We start from the raw sequence: 18,622 nt of genomic DNA, 5'->3' as shown, positions 1-18,622 counted from the left end.
GCTTACGGAGCAGAAATGGTGAGATGCAGGGTGACCTTTCCAGGTAATTCACTGGCAACGGCCATCGGAGATGCTGTTCCTCAGATTCAGTTGTAATATTGCATGGACTTGGCTTTATGCATGAATTTTGTTTCACTTGCACCCAACTCTTGTGCTCAAACTTCAGGTCTTGGCACTTGTGAAAGTTTGTGCCGTTGGCTTGTGCAGAACAACGTTGAACACAGACCTTGACCTGTGATTGTTTCATCTGGCTGGAGCAGGTTCCTGGTTTGACCTAGTCCTGACATTTTTCTATAAAGAACCTATGCAATTAGTATAAAGCCTGTAATTCATCATAAACTGACTTGTTTGCTTTAGGGATGCATTCTAGAGCAGTCACTCTGTTGAGACTTTTTAGCAATGCAGATTTTAAGCAAGGACCAGGCAGGCTGGCTAGCTCCTGACCCCATGCCTGCTGTGCGAGGGCTGGGGGTGTTCAGCTCTTCTCTGCTGTCACTGGTGGCTGAGAACTCGGCATTGTACAAGACCAGGAAACCTCTCAAAACTCAAGTCAACCAGCACACTTTAAGATATTGTGCATAAACTTTCTGCTGATGTTGAAGATAGTGGAGGTGTAAGAGTGCATTCCACTGCATGGATGTTGCTGTCCATTTGTCCTCTCTCTTGATTTGGGTTACACCTGGTTAACACAGGGCACGCTGATTCTGAACCTAGAGAAAGTACAGCTGTGTTCGTAAGAATTGCTTAAAAGCCAAGAAAGGGATAAAATGAGCCTAAGAGCTAACACTGATTTAATTTATCTTGTGGTTCTCAGACCAACAGCTCGTCAGTCAGAACTTAAGATGTGCAAATTAAGAACAGGATTGCCGGAAGAATTATTTTCAGGAGTTTCTCTGTTAAATTCCACAGTGGGCTGTTGGGAAAAAGACTTAAAATTATTATAATTTTTCCGTTTTTTACTCCCATTAATTTCTTGATTGAAATGGAACACTGTCATTTGTCCTGCCTTCATTCACAGCACAACCCCAGTGCACGCTGTGTTTCTCATCAGCTGCTGTTTCCCAGCAAGCTTTTCCTTCCTTCTTCCCTTTTGCCTTGTGCTCTATTCCTGTAGCTGTATCTTCCCAGCTCGTCACTTCTCCTTTTTGTTTCCACTGACACTGAATCTAATTGCTCTGAGAGTATGTTCTACAAATAGATGTAATGTGGTGTTCTCATATTTAATTTAAGGAAAAAAGGTGTCACCGGGGGCTGAGGAAACCTGCTGGCTGCGGCACCCGGGCGTGGTGGGGCCCTGCTGTTGCAGGTCCGTGCACTGAAAACTGTCCGCACATGATGTCATGGGACCGATTTTCATGTCATTATTGTTCTGGTATATTAATATTAGACCTGTGAATCTGTAGCTGAGCTTTCAGAAGTCTTTACTTTCTGGTGAAACCTTTTACATTAAAGTTGTTTTTTTCTTCCAGATTTTTTTTTGAGGCTTTTCCCCTTTTTCCTCTCATCATCAGCTCGGTGTCTGTTGTGATAGAACCATAGAATGGTTTGGGTTGGAAGGGACTTCAAAGCCCATCCAGTTCCACCCTCTGCCGCAGGCAGGGACACCTCCCACTGGATCAGGTTGCTCCAAGCCCCATCCAACCTTGTCCTCCAGGGTGAGCAGAGGTGCTTGCATTAAACATTGCCTCTGTTTTAATCATAGTGATACCAGTCATGTTTCTAATGTAGGTATCGCATCTGGTTTCACAGCCAGCAGTAATTCTGGATCTCTAGGTTTGTTACCCTACAATACAAACAGGGTGGTGGTTCAGTTCCTCATCTGTCCCTTCACACCACTAAGAAAGCACAGTACTTAATTTTTTTTCTAACTTGAACTGCTTTCAGACTGCTGGCATCAACAACAAAGCTGCGGGAAACCTCAGAGGTATTCAGGATTCTTTGGGAGACGATTTTGAGATAGAACAGAAATGATTGATTCTGTGACCCCAAGGTCTGTCTGCAAACGTTTGTCATTTCTGGTGAACATCTTTCAGCAAACTGTAAAAAGAAGTTAATCCAAGTTGGCATTTTTATCTTGACCTCTGCTGTTTTTATATAGACTCTACAACAAAAAGCTGCTGAACTATTTTGCCCCAATATTCACCAAAAGCGCAATGAATTGCTCTCTAAATATTTTTTTTTTATCCCATCAGTGAATTGATTTTTATCTTTGAAATTCCAGAGAGCCGTTATGGTGGTGTGAAGCGTGTTTGCCGAAATACGCTTTCAAAATGAGTTGTTTGTCTTGTTTTGGGGGGAGGAGTAAAGCTGTTCAGTTTAATTAATGAAGATACAAGGGCCAATACTGGAACAGTTCATTCTTTTTCATTCTTAATAACTTTTCTTTGGTTTAACAGGCCATGAACGTAGCTGGCAGCGTAAATCTGGGCCATAAAACTGTAGTGATGGGTATTTAGTAGACTGCCTTTGTTCTTCCCTTGTTATTTTGATGGGAATAATCACTTAGACAACTTTACTCTGTGATTTTATTTAGGCTGGCTGCAAGGGGCTGATTTTTACTGTTTTCTTAGACCATAAGAAAAGAACATAAATATATGTAGAGCTGGACATTTTGTGCTCGTTCACCTTATTTTGATTTTTTTTTAAAGCACAGAGTGGTAACAATTTTCAGAGGGAAATAAACTGCATTAAACAAAACCTGCCTGAACACAAGTCAGTGCTGGCAACCCATTTTTATTGAAATTTTGTACCATTGTGATTGTTCCAGGAAATACTAGTGGTGTTCATTGGCCTGTGTGCATTTTGACTGCTCTCTTCTAAAATATCATCTAAATTGTCTGAGGTTTTTGTTTAAACGAGCAGTGCACGGTTCCCAAAGTCTGCTTGTTTGTTAGTCACTTGTCAAGAAATCCTGTCGCTTTCTGTACATCTTTAAATCCAGACTTTAAACTAAAGAGCCCTTTTTTTCCCCAGGAATGTTTGTTTGAAGTTTAGCTTGTGTCTTGTGTGGAAAAACAGTAACTGTGCGGAAGACCTGTGAAATAAAGTATTTCAAGTAGGAGGTGTTGATTTCAAGCAAGTAGCTTTTCAAAAGCAGCAAATCTATTCCCTTCCTGCCATACCAGTGTAAAATCGTCATGTTCTGGCTTGTAACTTGTGATGTTGGAGATGAGAGATCCTGTTCAACTCCTACTGCCAACTTCCATTAATGCTTCTGGAGCTAGATATGCCCTCTGGGAGTGAGTTTCTGTCTCTGAGGTGGGACAGGGTGCTCAGACTCTTCCTGATGGACCAGCTGGCTCCCATCCTGCTGGGCTTGGCTTCTTGGGGTTTAATTTCTTTTTAGCTGCCTGAGACTGAAAAGAAAATGTAATGTGTTGATATAGGAGGGATTTTAAAGGTGTTCCCAACTGTTTACTCTGCTCTGCTTTGGTTTCCTCCTCGGAGAAGGCGCTGCCATGGCTTGCTCAGCTGCAGCAAGGTGTGTCCTTAGAGTTTTGGTTCTTGTCTGCTTTTGGCACATCAGCTCAACCTCCTCTGCTGTCTTCAGCCTTGTGCTGAAACCACATGGTTTGTGTGTGGTGAGTGTTCACAGCAAGTCAGAGCAGTTCTGTTTTTGGGGCTTAAAAATGGCAAACCCTAAAATGTCTTTGAAACCCGCAGTGGAGCGTGGAGGTTAATGTCACTGAGAGTCCCTGCAAAGCAGTGAGTAGGTTTCACTGCATGATGGTAACCAGATTCCTGGCAAAACTAGCTTCATCTGGATCAATTTGGCTACTTTCTCTGTTGTGACCAGTCAGCTCTGGATAGCCTTGGGGTCGCCCTTTGGTGCCACTGCTTTTCAAATTGTGAATGTCTTGGCTGGACCTGGCTCCCGGAGGCACAGTGTAGCTGGGGTTCTGCATGAAGGGTCCATGAACGTAGGAGAAGCGATGAGCTAAAGACCAGCAAGCAAGGGAAGTCATTTTGTATGTTCAAAAGTTGTGGAAAATGCTGGGTTTTGGGAAGCTGTGACAGTTGAGCCTCTTAGGAGTTCAAGTTTAGGCTGGAAAGGTTTTGCTGGGACCGTGCTGTTTGAACTTGAGTAAATCATTGAACTTGCTGGCAGGGGTTTCCTCTGGCTGCTTTTTTGCTGCTTGCAGTGAGTAGGTTGTGCTGATGTGGGGAGGAGGTTCCCTGTCGGCTCTGCACTGACCCCCTTGTGGAATCATTTTTAGTGTTTGGGTCTGCACAGTTTGGGTTTTCTGGTACAGGTGAAAATATTTTTACTGTATAGAAGGCGCGTAAACATTTCAAAAGGACAGATGTTAAATACGTGCATTTAGCTTCGTTTCAATTCAATGCAAATACATTATTGAAGCTAAAAGAGTTTAGCTTTTAAGACCAAGGCTGTGTTCCCCATCAGCAAGGCTGTGGGACAAACCTTTTAAAGGAGAGCAGCTGAGCTAACACTGCACGTAGGATGCAGCGGCTTGGGGTGTGCTCTGCCCTCTCCACCCAGCTACTCCTAGTACCAGCTGCTCACAACTTGCTCTTGGCATTTGCTCCACGGATTTGGGGCTGGAAAGGACATTTGCCTTTCCCCTTATTTCTGCGAAACTAGGTCTGCACTTTGGCTGTTTTTATCATGCCTTCCCAAGGGGAAGGGGCTGGGTTTCAGGCCTGTGCATCACGCTGGGAATCTGTGAAAAGGTGGGGAGTTAAACCAGTCACCCTCTAAAACCAACCAACGTTTCATGAGGTAAACGCTGACTGCTTTTAACATTTGGGATATGATTGGTTATTGCCTATTGTATCCTGGTGGAAGAGGTAGAGAAAACACATATGGCTGTGGCAGCCCTGGGTTGCATAGCAACAGTGAGGATGTAGTGGCTGATATCATTTATGGGAATGTTTTATACCATGGGACTTGGTACGTACTCCTCTGCACATGGAGAAATTAAACATTTATGATTTAAAGGTCTTTTGAGTAGAGCAGTGCAGTTCCTTAGGATGTAGCAGTGCTAAATATAGTGTGCGAGTACTTTTGGATGCTCTGACCCCCGGCAGCAGCTTCGGTTTGGCACGTTAAACCTGCTTGTCGTCTCCCTGGAGGGCACGGGGGCAGGTGGGTGCTCCTCTGGAGCAGGCACCAAGGCTGCTCGCTCTGGTCTTTTCTCCTGCTGGCAGCAGAGGAGAGGGCCTGTAGAGTAATGTAAAGACCTTGAGGTTATGAGATCGATTCATCCAATTACTTTTGTCGCTGCTCTTTGGCTTGGTCTCCAGCGTTTGAGAAGTGTATCCCTGGTTTGAAGATGCTGCGCTGAGTTGAGGATTTGGGAGGGCTGAAGAAGTTGTCCTCGTGCACGGATGCCCGTGGGTGGAGCCTGTGCTGGAGGTCTCTTAACTTTCCTCATCAGTGAGGTCAGAAAGAAAATGTGCAATTCCTGGAAGTGTTTATCTGTCCCTGCAGCATGGAGGGTGGGGTGGGAGGCAGAAGGTGCTGCCGTCTGCCAGGGACGTTTCTTTGAGGCAGTGACTCCTTTCAACAATTTGGTTAAAGGCTGGGTTGGTCAATCTTCTTGCCTGGTTGCTAGGGAACTACCTGGAGCCTTGGTCTGGAACCATGACTTACTCCTTGTGGGCAGCACTAATTCGCCGGATAGTAAGTATATATGAAACCCTAGGAAGGTGGCTGTGTGAAGGGAGACTTTCTGCCTACTGTACTTGCAAAGAGAAAATAACACGGGTTGTGAAATGTTGTAGAGTTCCTAAGGCTTCTTGTTGCAGTGTTTTTTGTTGGTGGTTTGGGTTTGATACGGTGTTCTGTTCTTGATAATTCTGTTAGAGGTCCAAAATATATAGTTTCTTATATTCTTAGTATATATGGTATAGTTTCTTATCTAATCTTAGTAATAATCCTTAGAATCATTAGAAGAATTGTAGAATAATTCAGGTTAGAAAGGACCTTAGGAGGTCATTGAGCCCAGTGTCCTGCTCAAAGCAGAGTCAACCATGAAATAATAAACACAATTTTAATAGAGTAAGGTGCGTTGCCATCTTCCTGGCATGTTGTGGGGAACAACTAGGATGGTTTTCTGGATTTCTAAGGACTTGTAAACTCCCCTGAAGTGCAGTATCACACTTAAGGGGCAGGGGAATTATGAATATAGATGATTTGACCAAACTTCCAACTTCTTCTAATTAAAAAAAAAGAGAAATAGGAAAAAAATAAAAGCTTTTCAAGAAATTAGCAAAATTTTTCCTCTTTGAGTTTTAACCATCTGCCTTGTTAATGCAAAACCCCATTGTGGGGTTATCTTTTCATATGCAGTAGATTTTAACTTTGGGTTTTGCACTTCAAGCCGAGGGGTGTCGTTTCCGCTGTCTGATGTCTTGGTCTCTTTTGCAAACAAAGATATTTTTGAAACTGTCTGTGCAGGTTCTGACTCATGAGATCTCTTTCAGCTGACATTCCTTGTATGCCAGCTCTTTATTTCACATCAGTGCAAAGGATTTTTTTCACGTAAATGTATGCATTCATTCTTAGTTACAGTCAATTTTTCTGCCGGTAGGACCAATATTGTATGTGCATCATTTTCAGGAACTGGAAATTGCAGGAGTAATCAGTCCTGGACTGCTGCCAAAGCCAGCTTAATTCCAAGGGAGTACTGAAAGAGGCATAATCATCGTGTCTCATTTTAGAAGAAGAACTAGAGGCAAATCATTACAGCTTGGCTGTTTTATTTTATATGAAAATTAAGTTGATTTTTTTCCTGGCTCCTGTTGTAAGAATTATGAAGTTAAAGATCAAAGCACAGAGAATTACAGCATTTGAATAGGGGATCGAGAGCAGTGTTTAATTGATTGTCAAGATTTTTCTGTGATTATAACTAAGAAAATTCCTAATTTCTGTTTATTTTGTGTGCCAAGAAGAGACGAGACTCCTCTTTTAATTGCTTTTTCCTTTGCAATGTCTGTTTTAACTGTATCAGGAGTATTCTGCTTATCGAGGCAATGGCTGTTACGTGGCCTGGCTCCACGTGTTGCTCCTCTTTTCAAACCTGGTCCCTGCTCTCAGGGATGGGTAATGAAAGAGAATGGACCACAAGTATTAGCACAAGCTTCTTGAGTTAATAATGGGTGGTTGTCTCTTACAGAGAGTGTTTTCCCACTCCATCCTATATTTTAAAGCTTTTGTTTTGCAATCACAGTTTGTTCTTCATTCATGCTCTTTGTCTGTAGCATCAAACTGTGCCAAGTAAAATGTTAATGCCAGGCAATGCAAATGTATGTGTGAGATGTGATTTTAGTTTAGAACACAACAGTACATACGTATGGTTCTAGGAACTTGTGTAATTTTGACTGGTATTTAAAACCCCAAAAGTTTAGTAGCAGTGATGAAGTGCTACCCAGAGAGCGTAAAGGCTGGAAAGGGGTGGCAATAGAGGAAGTGATCCCTCTGTTTTTATAAAAGCCTCTACTGTTTCTTAAAGTAAATTTATTGTGCTGAGAGTAAACATTTTGGAAAAGAAGGCAATGGATTTTCCCAAGCACCTCCAAGGTCTTGCTGCCCAGCGCCTTCTGTATGTCCAGATTACCTTGAGTCTTTCTGGAGTGCAGTGAAGAGGACTTCAAAAAGAAGAGATCTTCAAAAAGAGGAAAGAGATCTTCAAAAGAAAAGCTACAACTCATCATCCTTGTGCTTGTTAATAATCATGTGCTGGAAAGAATAACCTTGATGGCTTGTTGTCACTTCCTTCTTCAACACACGCCGTCTCCTCCAAGCTGCAGGGGTGATAAATTGCTTTTCTGTCACCTCTCTCCCCCAGATGACACCTTCCCCCCAGGCCCACAGAGCATCAGCTCCTCTTGCCTCTCCCTGTTGGGGTTGTCCTTGGTACCTTTGCTCTCCCTGCTGGCTGACCAGGTTATCCCACAGCTTTAAATGCTCTGTGGTTCTCAGCTGACAGAATCCAGACTCTTTAAGTAGTTTAGGCCTAAGGGAACGTTTGTAGACTTGAATGAAGGTTTATTTTTTCCAGCTGGTCATTTAGCCTATTAAAAAGTATGGGTTGGGAAATGCACAGTCGACTGCTGAAATATGGAGCTTCCTCCAGGAGCAAAATGCACAGCATTACTCAACATAGTAATCTCCTAGAGTTTGAAGTGTCTTATTCCTTACATTTAGATGTTTCAGTCTGTTTTATTGAATTGAAGTTCATGATGTCTACAGAAGTAGTAGCGTTATCTCTTTCTCAGGCTTGTTCTGGTTTTAGAATCTGAAATCATTGTCTTGGTGCCAATTGTGCCATTTTGGTTATAGAACTGCACCTCAAAGCTCAGGCACCTATTACATCAAGTAATATTCCCTGAAGTTGAGGAATATGTGCTGATCAGTTCATTTGCAGTATAAATTTTTATTGAGAGTTACTGAGCCTTCAAATGAACAATATGTTTGCATCTAAATTTCTTTCCTGTTGCTGCCAAAATGCTATTATCTGGACTGTGCATGTTTTCTTCTTGCAACCATCACGTTCATGATAACACTACACTTTTTATAAAAGATGGCTCTTAAATACTGTGGTTATGGGTCCTAATGTGGATGCAACATTTTCTGTGCAGAAAGTGGCAAAAGTTGATAAATACTCTGTTCATATTGATTATAAGGATGCAGTAACTTAGAATGTGAAATTGAGATTAAAAAAAAATAAAAAAACCCCATCACATCAGCAGCCGGGAGGAAGGAGAGAAAATGATTTGTATTTGTTAGCACGTTTCCTAGAAGTGAATCCACTTGGCGAAGGTGACGTGGCCACCAGGTGACAGCAGAAGGCTGAGCCCAGGGGTGTGAGTTTAGCCTTGATGCAAAGTATGAAATCATGAAGCTAGAGAAGGAATTTGTGGAAACCAAAACATGTGCCCAGACCAAGCAGGAGGGAATGCCTGGTGGAGTCTAAGAAATGCCAGGCTCTCCCCTACCAGTCCTCTGGCTGTTGGAGGTATGTGCCTTGTACTGGGGCTAAAACTTATACCTGGAAGGGGCTGAAAAAATGTAAGAACTTTGCTTACCCCTCGACATAGATGTATGTATCTGTATATAAAGTGTAGGAGTTATTGCCAGTGAATTATTAGGCTGTGGGAACATCTGGAAGATGAAAAGCAGGAAACATCTGTTTCTGGTAGCTCACAGACTCCCTGTTCTATCTGGTATTGCAAACTGAGGATTTTGTTTTGTCTCTTAATGGTGCATTGTAATAGTTTGTTTATTTTGCTCTGCATTAAGATGGACCACTCTGTCAGCAGGGAGTCATTGAGCTGAGGTAAGAAAATGGAAATAGCCAAACATTGTAGGGCTTCTTCAGTAGCCAGGTACCAGTGTTGGTGAATTATCCTTAATGTCACTATTTTTATAATCTTAAGGCAGCATTCTTTAGGTTTATAAAATTAAGGGCACAAGAAAACGTGCAATCTTTTTTTCTCATTAATATTAAGGGATCCTATTGAATTTAATATGGTTGGTACTTTGTACATCCTGTCTGAAGTGGAATAGGTGTGTTGGTGGTTTCCACCAGTGGGTTCCACCAGGTGGGTTGGAGGGGGTGAGTGAGTGATGTTGCTTTTTATTTTTGGACTCTTGCTTTTAAGAGAGAAAAATCTTCTGTCAACTGGAAAACAACGTAATCTTCTGTCTGCTGAGATCTTCATGAGCCAAGCTGATATTGCACTGAAAGCCATACTTGTGTGTGTTCAGGATAATGAATGCAGAAGGGGCCAACATTTAATTATCTGCGCACAATGTATTATTTTAGTAACTGTCTAGCTCCAGCGTGTAACTTGGTACAAGTGCAAAACAAAAGGTGTGGCAGTTGTGTATTCTGGGGCGTATTAATGTTGGTCTGCTGCAAACCCAGCTGACCCACTTCTCTCCCCTGGAAGGGAAGGGTCCTTGCGTGCAGTGTTATCCTCATGAAAACAGCAGATCTTTGAAATAAGAATACGTAGGGAATGAGAGTTTGGAGTAGAAACAGAAAAAACACCCTGGTCTGTCCTTCTGCGCTGTACATTGTGGTTGAACTTTACCTTAGCACACATCAATCTGTCAAAGACTTTCTACTGCGTGTCTTTATGCGTCTTTCTTCATGCTTTTTATTTTTATTTTGAATGTTTTCCCCAGAAGGAGCTAAAAAAAGTCCTTTTATTAAATCTGAGAACAGAGCTGTAGGGTTGATGTTTCAGAGCTGATGTTTCCTCTGTGCACTCGGGGAGATTCGATGCAGTCCCCAGCAGATTTCTTTGTGTTTGCATAGGTGCTTCTAAAAATTGTGTGTGCCTGAGATCAGAATGATTTTAATGGAGGTACTAAAACCAGAGATTCAATTCCAGCCTCCGGAACCAGTTATTTGCTGAGAAAAGCACTGCTTATTTTATAGAGAATTGTTGTTCTGCGTTCAGAGCTGTTTCCATGGTTAAGATCATTCCAAGTTTTATGTTGACCGACTTTAATTAGTAAATTCGTAATCACTATAGCAAATAAAATCTGCTAATCATTTAGCCAAGGGCTAAAGGGATGCTGAAGCGCTGTGATTGTTCTGTTGCAGGATCAGCTGAAGCAGTGCTTCTCCAGACACCCCCCTGAAGCAAAGGACACAGACACGCTTGTGCAGGAGCCCGACAGCCGGTACGGTACCTGGAATGAGCAGCGGCGCAGTGGGGACAGGTAAGGGTGAGCCAGGTCCCCCTGCTATGCACACAAGCTCTTGCTTAGCTGAGGAAGGGGGAGAAGCCATTGGTTTGTGTGTGTGTGTGCATGTATGTTTTGTTTAAAGTTCCATGCTCGCTTTCAGTGACTATACAGTTTCTTTAGCCTATAGGTGAAGAAGTGTTTCTTTAGTATCTGCAAATTGCCATCAAGTTTGAAGTTTAAGCTCCATCCTCCAGGGAGAGTGTAGCATCAGCCCTTTTATAAGCAGTGACAAAACCAGACTGGAATAGATCTAACAAGTCTGCTAGCAAGTGAAACACAAGCTAGATGTTATTTTTTGGTGCTAAAATGGTCAAAAGAAGATATGGGAGAAACAGTTTTTCCTTAAAGTACAATAAATGGCTTTGCTAGATGAACATGGGTAGTAAAACTGTTCTTTAGGATTTGTATTCATATATTTGTTAGATGCTTTCACCTTTAGAAAGTGCCTCTGATGGGCCCAACTAGGATTCTGGGGAGATTTTGCTAAAATGGTCCGATTTCCTCCATCTCAGGCAGATAAGGACGTGTCTGGTTATGGTTACACAGGGTGCGCTTAAGAGATTTGGGGGTTGCTTTATGTTTTTTATCCATTCGGTCGTTCCCAAATTGTTACTAAGTGCCTTTTCTTGAGCATTTTCTTTTCTTGTAGTTAGCACTGCCTTAAAAGCTGTGCTGCCAGATAGGCTGAAGGGCCAAAAGCCATGGGAAATGGGTGCTGGACGATATACAGGGTACCTCTTCATGTGTCCTGATAAACCCTCGGGTACGGCATGCACATCACACCAGCTCTGCAGCATTTTACTGTGGTGTAGTAGAGGATGAAGTGGAATATCAGTTGAATGAAAGATGGTATCGATGCTTTTCTGCTATTAAAACAATTTAATGAGATAAGCCTAGAGCATTGAAGTGCGAGGTTTTTTATAGCTTACACCTGTTGTGTAAATTATAGCTTGATCTGCGCTGTCTTAGCCAATGTCTTATCTGCTCAGTGTAGCATGAAAATAGCATTTTATCTGGGTTGGGCGTTTTTTTAAGGCTATATTTGTTGAGATCTTAGAGCAGACATTAATGCCAGTTATGTTTGGTGTGTTGTACACTTGAGAAGTGTGTGTTATAAATACTTTATTGCTTATGAAATCCGGGTAGCTTTCAGTTTGAAGTTCAGTGAGCTAAGTGACATGCCAAGAGTGACATCCACATCATCTGTAAAATTAACTTTGACTCAGTAAGTTACAGACACCTTCTTAACAAAGGTGCTTGTCTCAGCTCCAGACTGGACAGTGTGTGAATGCTATTTCAAACCCGGAGGATTCTTGCTGATTTGGAAAAGCTCCACCTAAAAATTCTGGATTATTCAAATATTGAACTGAATCTCCCTGAATTTGGTTTCCACTATAAGACCTTTTTTTTTTTTTTACAGTGGGGTGATGACAGTATAGTAACTTCTCAGCATTTTGCCCCCCCTTGCTCTGCTCTAGCTTGACTGATTGTACTTCACGGGGCAATTACTGGTGTATCAATTCCAACACTTGGAGAGGAATGAGAGTAATGTACTTTAAATATTAAATTTTTAATGGGAATCTTCCAGGAATATACTGAAACTGTGTTCTGTTTGCAGTTTACTGTTTATGAAGTAGAAGCCAGGACAAGAGCAGACACCCTTCTCATCTCACCATGGGTGACTCAAGCACATCTCTGCGCTTGGTGTCTCCTCCTCTGCTCGGCCCAGAGGCAGGAACTTACAGGAGATGTTGATAATTCAGCTTTCCTGTTTTGCCTGGCTCACTTCCCTTAGACTTTTTGTCTTGCCAGCCGTATGACCCGTGGTGTTGCCTTCCTCACGCACCTTGGTATGTCCTCCTGGCTGGCATCTGGCCGTGAGCTGAACCCACAGCTCAGAGCAGTGGAACAGGCACCATGCCCTGCATCCAAGGAGGGCACCTGGGGGGCAGATGGGGAGCACCGACGCAGCAGGGACAAAACCTACTGCTGCTGTGCTGGAGGAACTTCCAGTTCCTGGCATTTCCTAGGATTTGAGTCATGAAGCGATTATTTTAGCCCCTTTAGGAGTGTTTCGTTAAGGCACCTGTGAATGAACTCCTTTTGAAGTTGAGAATGATAAAATAAAAAGCCATGACTGCATAGTGACAGCATAAATGGAGTCCTTCTGCTTCTGGGAAGGTGGAGGAAGCATCATTTTTAACTAGAATTTAGTCACTACTAAAATATGCTTATGGAATAAGCATAAGGGGCTGCTCTTGGCTGGTTGCAGTGGGCTTTGGAGAAGAACAAGGTTTAATTTGAAGGCGTTAATTGTGTTTTTCTTAGCTGATTTAAAAGATATTATTTTTATTTTTTCTTGAGTGCTATAGTAAGCTTTTCCAAGCTGACATTATAGAAAATTCTTACTTTCAGATCAGAACAGTCATCATAAATATAAATGGTTCCCTTTTCTATAAAAGGCATCATGGATCCCTTTGGGTTGGAGGGGACCTTAAAGATCATCCAGTTCCAACCTCCCTGCGATGAGCAGAGACACATCTCACTAGATCAGGCTGCCCAAGGTCCCATCCAACCTGGCCTGTTTTTCAGGTGATGGATCTGTACAGCTTTGACTTCATAAGGTTTTAGCTATTGATTTCTTCAAATCCTTGAAGCTGGATTACAACAAAGAGTTGGAAAAGAAAACTATAGGGTGTCAGCTACCTGTAAAAGACGTGAATCTGCAGTTATGCAGTATAAAACGGCATTTTAAATGGATATTATTTTGTGTGTGATGCCCAAGGCAAGTGGTGGCAGCAGCCTTCTGATTCTGGCTTTGTTACTGTGAAGATACCTTCACTTTTTAACTCCTAATTTCACATGAAGCAACACATTCCTTGTGGCCTCTTCAGCACAGTCTTGCCTAAAACTACTTAAATTTAATTGCCATTGAATGTGAAGGTTGATCTCAGTTTATTGTGTATTTGCCATAACCATTCTGCTGCTATTTATGCACGATGCATCAAGGGTAATTTCCCAGAGGAGCAGGTATGTGTAAATGATACCCGCTGAACGTTGTTGGTACCTTATGGATATGCTTATAAAACCTAATGAAGTAATAGAAAAAGATGCATAAGACATCTCAGTAGTGAGAAGTGAAAATGGTTTAAGTGTCAATATTTGATTGTTATTCTGAAAGGAATTTCCTGCCTGATTTGCTGTTCAGATGGAAAGGATCCGCTCTGCACAACAGTGTGTGTGCTTGAGTCGTCCTTGCAGTGTTTGGTGTGTAAGGATCTGTAATTGTGCAAGAACTCTGGAGGAGAATCCATTAGAAAGCTTTGTGAAATAAAAACCATCAACTCATCTGTATTTCCATCATTATTTACTCTCAAATCCTTGATGAAAAACTGCGCTGAGTTGCATTTAATGAAACCATAGGATGTAGAAAGGAAGAGGCTTTCTGGAGAGATACAAATCAGACGGGAGCCTTTTAATAAATATTGTAATTTCCATGGATGCTGGTAAGTCTGCAGATAGTCTTCATCTCTGCATTCTTCCATATTCTAGGGGATCTAAAGCCTAATGCTGCAGTTACCGGATATCATTTGAAGCAAGAATACTAGACAAAACCTTCCCCCTGGAGCTCATTAGTATAATTTCTTAATTATCCTGGGGCCCACTGCTGAAGGAGGGAAGAGGCTTTCACTCTGCTCATGTGCTGGGAACCCTCTGTGCAGCGCTCACTGTGCCAGACTGGAAATTGTACCGTGCGCTGCTGCTGGGTAGGAAGCTGTTATTCTGCAGGAGACTCCTAAGGGTTTTCCTCCCGAGATTGCTATCGAGTGGGCTGTACCAAATACCAAGATCTAGTGTTTAAAACACAGGCGTATATTAATACATATGTGGTCCTGTTTTTTTTGGTTCTAGAGCAGTTTCCTAGATATTTGCTCAAGAAAAGGCGCTTGGTAACAAAATACTCTTGTTAAGGAGAGGAAAAAATAGTCTAAACTCCCTAAATACATTAGATTTATTTTTTAAATGAGAAGTCTCTAAAATTAGAAGCAAGACAGCTCTATTTTTACTGATAAATAAGGGTCTTCTGTGTTGACTACCCTCTCCTGCTATTGAAAGGAACACTCCAACCAATGTGACCAAGCAAGATGTATAGTGGCATACAGCTTTCGGTCTTGACACTACAGCTCATTTCTATTAGTCGAGGCGAAGGGAGGATTTCTGGGAGTGCTTGGGAGAGCAGGTGCTGCTGCCCTGGATGCTCTCCCCAGGCACCCAGGAAGCCTGTGCTTCCAGAGCCCTTGGCTGCCACCTGCTGCCCACCTCTCACCAGCTCCTCCTCAGATCAGAGACAAGCTCTTTAGGAAAACAGTCGGTTTGGAAAATACTTTCAGATGTGCGTGTGTGTGATCCGAGCTATACTTGCATGTATTTGCTTACCCTGAAGTCTCACAGACCTCATTTTCTTCATTTGCAGCTTTGTGCCTGAATCCCCTTCCTCAGAAAATGATGTCATTTCCACGAGAAAGCAGCATCCAAATAGCCACCTGTCCTCACTGTCCTCTCAAACGGAACCTGCATCCCTGGTTGATCACCATGACTTCTCAAAAGACCAAAGGAGTACAAGTTTGGACCGTTCCAGCACTGATAGGGACTCTACTGATGGGACTGATTTACCCCCTGTGGGAGACACCAACCCCGATGAAAAGACCACTGATTTCTCTTTCATTGATGTAAGTTACCATAATGGGAAACTGCAGTTCTAGACTAATTGTGTTGTTCCCTGTGTTCGTCACTGTGAAACATTGCGCTCAATCTTTCTCTGCCTTTTCTTTATCACACTGAATTTTCCCAGCTGACTTCATGCCTGAAAACTTTGAGGTCAAAGCTACAAAGATCTCCTAGTTCCTGTAACGCTTAGGTTCTAAGAGATTCCAAAAAGCTACTTGCCTCAGTTAATGTCTCGGTGGCTTAATAAAGCTGCTTTTTCTCTGTCTGCTCCTCAATGAGCTGTAATAGAAGAGTTAAATGGCTCTAACATGGGAAAAACCATTAAATAGCACAAATCAGTACAGACTACTGTGCTATAAGCCATGCACATTTAAGGCTATAAGGACATTTACTAATAGTTTTCTTTTTTTTCGGTTGATCTATTTTGGTAGTAGCTTAAAATTCCACTTTAAAGGACTTTTTTATACTTCAGAATCTTGCTGCTGGTGTGAAAGCAGTAAGTTCTGGTCGTGCGCAGATGAGATTTAGTGTTCTTTGAAAGCACTAATGCAGCTGCAGTTTTTCAGTACAGCATCTGGGAATCATTGTTTCGTCTTTAGTAAGAGTTGGGGCACCTTTTTATCATTATATAGTATCTAATGGCAGATCCATTGTTAAGTGCCAGATTCCCAGCTGAAGTGGATCCTGCAGCTGCAAGGAAGGTCTCAGATCCTCTGCCTTGCCTGTCAAAGTGCCATAACGCCTCCTGAGTTGTCAAGTAGACTGCTCTGTGAAGCGTAGGCAGGATGGAAGCAGGTTTGTGCTGGAGGCAGTTTGGTCTGGTGCAGCAGAATTGACTGTTAAAATCACAGCTGCCTCCTGCGTAGGTTCTTCGAAAGGGCTCCCAGCCAGCTCCCTTCTCCACTGGTGGTGTCATCTATGGGGAACTGCAGAAGCCTGCGTTTTTCTCTCGTCTCCCAGCCCTTCTTGCTCTGAAGCAGAGGCTACATGTGTCGGTCCATTGCTTTGAGGTCCCTATCTGTGTGTGCTGTGGAATTGGTTAACAAGCCTTTGGCAGGGCATCCCAAGTGCACTTTGTTGCTCTGTAAAGGCAGTGTTAGTATCCCAAAGCAGTGCCGGTGATGTTTTGTCCCTGTCGGTGGTTCTGCAGGTAGTGCAGGTATTGTGCCGTTCCTCAGACAGCTAAAGGCATCTCTCTAAAACGTTATTAGCTTTAAATACAGCTGGTGAGGTGCTGTTTCAATGAGAAGTTTATTCCTGACCTGAAATCTCTTGAAAACAAATAAAACTGCATCTTCTGAAGAACAGAAGGCTCAGTGATATTTGCTGATTCTGGACAGGTCTCCAACAATAAATGACTTTAAATAAATAACTTCCACTTCCTTCCTTTGCCCTGTAAATGCTACTGTCTGACCATCGTGCACAGAGATGGATGTGTTTGAAGTGACTGACCACAGAGATTTTTCTGAACACTGTGACCCAGCACTTGCAGTTTCCTTGTTGCTTCTGATTGGCTTGAAATTCCTGTGAATGGCAACCCATAAGAACAACCCCCCATGGCAGTGGGGCTGGAAGTGGATGATCTATAAGGCCCCTCAACTCAAATCAGTCTATGATTCTATGGAATTACAGCGCTTTACTATGAGAGAATTGTGTAGTTGTTTTTTATAGATCCCAGTCTTCAACTGTTGAAGTAACTAGTAAGGTTTGTATTCTTAAAACACTCTAGGACCCAAAATCCTGTTTATTGCAGTTATTTTTTTATTAGCTTAGTGAAAATAATTCATGCAGATCAGACATGCATGGCCAAGAGAGACTGAAGAACCAGGTAGCACTAAGCAACAATATAGTATTATCCTCATCATAAATTCTCTTTAATGTAGTTTTAAGTAGCTACAATAATAATTGGGTAAATGTGTTTAAGCTGAATGGGTTAATGTGTTGAAGTAGGTTGGGAAATTGTTATGAACGAGAAAACTCTTATTTTCAGGCTGGTTGGAAGTAAAGACTTTTTCTTTTTCTAGCAAACCACTATTCTGGACTCCAGTGCGCTGAAAACTCGGGTACAGCTCAGCAAAAAGAGGCGCCGTCGGGCTCCTATTTCTCACTCTCTTCGAAGAAGTAGAGGGCAGGAGTTTGAAAACAGATTTTCATTGACGGAAGAGCCAGATAATACCTGGATGTTTAAAGATTCCACAGGTATCCCTCAACTATGTGAAATAATTAGCTGTAATTAACTTGGTTCAAAGGGCAGGGATTTCTAGATGGTAGAACATTACTGAAATTGCATCAAGGCATAACAACAGCCTCCTTCTCCCACTGCTGGGTCATCCTCTAATCCAGGCTTCCCCTCCATTCCTTGGGGCTTTGGGAATGAGAGGAGCTGCAGTAGCCAGACTGATGGCAGGCCAGGGCCGAGGAGAGCTTCGGTGCAGTTCCCTCTCACTTCTGGCTGCTGACTTGAGAGAATTTTGTTCACTGAGAAAATACTGAGTTTAGAAACTGCTGCGGTTGGATGTGTGAGAAGCTCTGCAACTGCAATCTTTCATATTCTAGGGGGGATCATAAATGTTCTTTCTTTGTAGTGTCTATAAGTACTACAGGACTGGAGAGGCCCGGTTAAGGATAAATGAGTTCCTTCAAATCCATTCTATTAAAAACATCCTCCTCCTGACCTGTCCTGTTCCTTAGGATGCAATAAGGAAATGCGTCAGGCACTGAAAATCCTTGCTCATGGATGTGAATGACTGGTTTAATGCACACAGTCATTATAGGTCTGTGATATGGTGCCTGCAGCACTTTGGTGCTATGAGGTACATGCTGCAGATATCCTCTTGGTATCCTCTGAGCGGAGGAATTGTGGCTGTTGCTGCTGATGCTTTTGGAATGAGGAGGACCTATTAAAAAAGTCAGGTTTGTTCTGTAGCCTCCTAATCAACAGACTGTTATCTGTGTGGTGGTTGGTTTCGGGCAGGTCTAACAGACCTAGATTATTTTGAAGCCTTACCTTGATAAGAAATGCTTTTCTGGGAGCTAGAGAGTGATTATCAGCCAAGGACCCAATGTGTCTTAAAGGCACCTGTCCCATCGCATCCATCTCTGTAGCGTGCAGACTTCTCTGCTCAGCCTCTTTGATTCAAAGCCTTGCTTTGAGCAGGGGCTGGGTCT

At 42.6% G+C, this 18,622-nt stretch overlaps 1 protein-coding gene across 4 annotated transcripts in view; it reads left to right on the top strand.

Moving 5' to 3' along the window:
* Positions 1 to 18,622, top strand: part of KIAA1671 (KIAA1671 ortholog) — a 52,939-nt gene that overhangs the window by 31,066 nt on the left and 3,251 nt on the right. For 3 of the 4 annotated variants that reach the window (XM_069871157.1, XM_069871159.1, XM_069871158.1), the window contains 3 exons: positions 10,581 to 10,699; positions 15,201 to 15,456; positions 17,479 to 17,653. In XM_069871157.1, coding sequence (XP_069727258.1) covers positions 10,581 to 10,699; positions 15,201 to 15,456; positions 17,479 to 17,653 — 550 coding nt within the window. Of the gene's footprint in view, positions 1 to 5,429; positions 5,645 to 10,580; positions 10,700 to 15,200; positions 15,457 to 17,478; positions 17,654 to 18,622 lie in introns of those variants that run through there. The other variant, XM_069871160.1, reaches the window with a different exon arrangement.

Source organism: Phaenicophaeus curvirostris, chromosome 17 (assembly GCF_032191515.1).
Source record: "Phaenicophaeus curvirostris isolate KB17595 chromosome 17, BPBGC_Pcur_1.0, whole genome shotgun sequence".
Taxonomy (NCBI): Eukaryota; Metazoa; Chordata; class Aves; order Cuculiformes; family Cuculidae; genus Phaenicophaeus; species Phaenicophaeus curvirostris.
The sequence above is the reverse complement of the archived record's forward strand: the minus strand, read 5'-3'. Positions and strand labels throughout refer to the sequence as shown.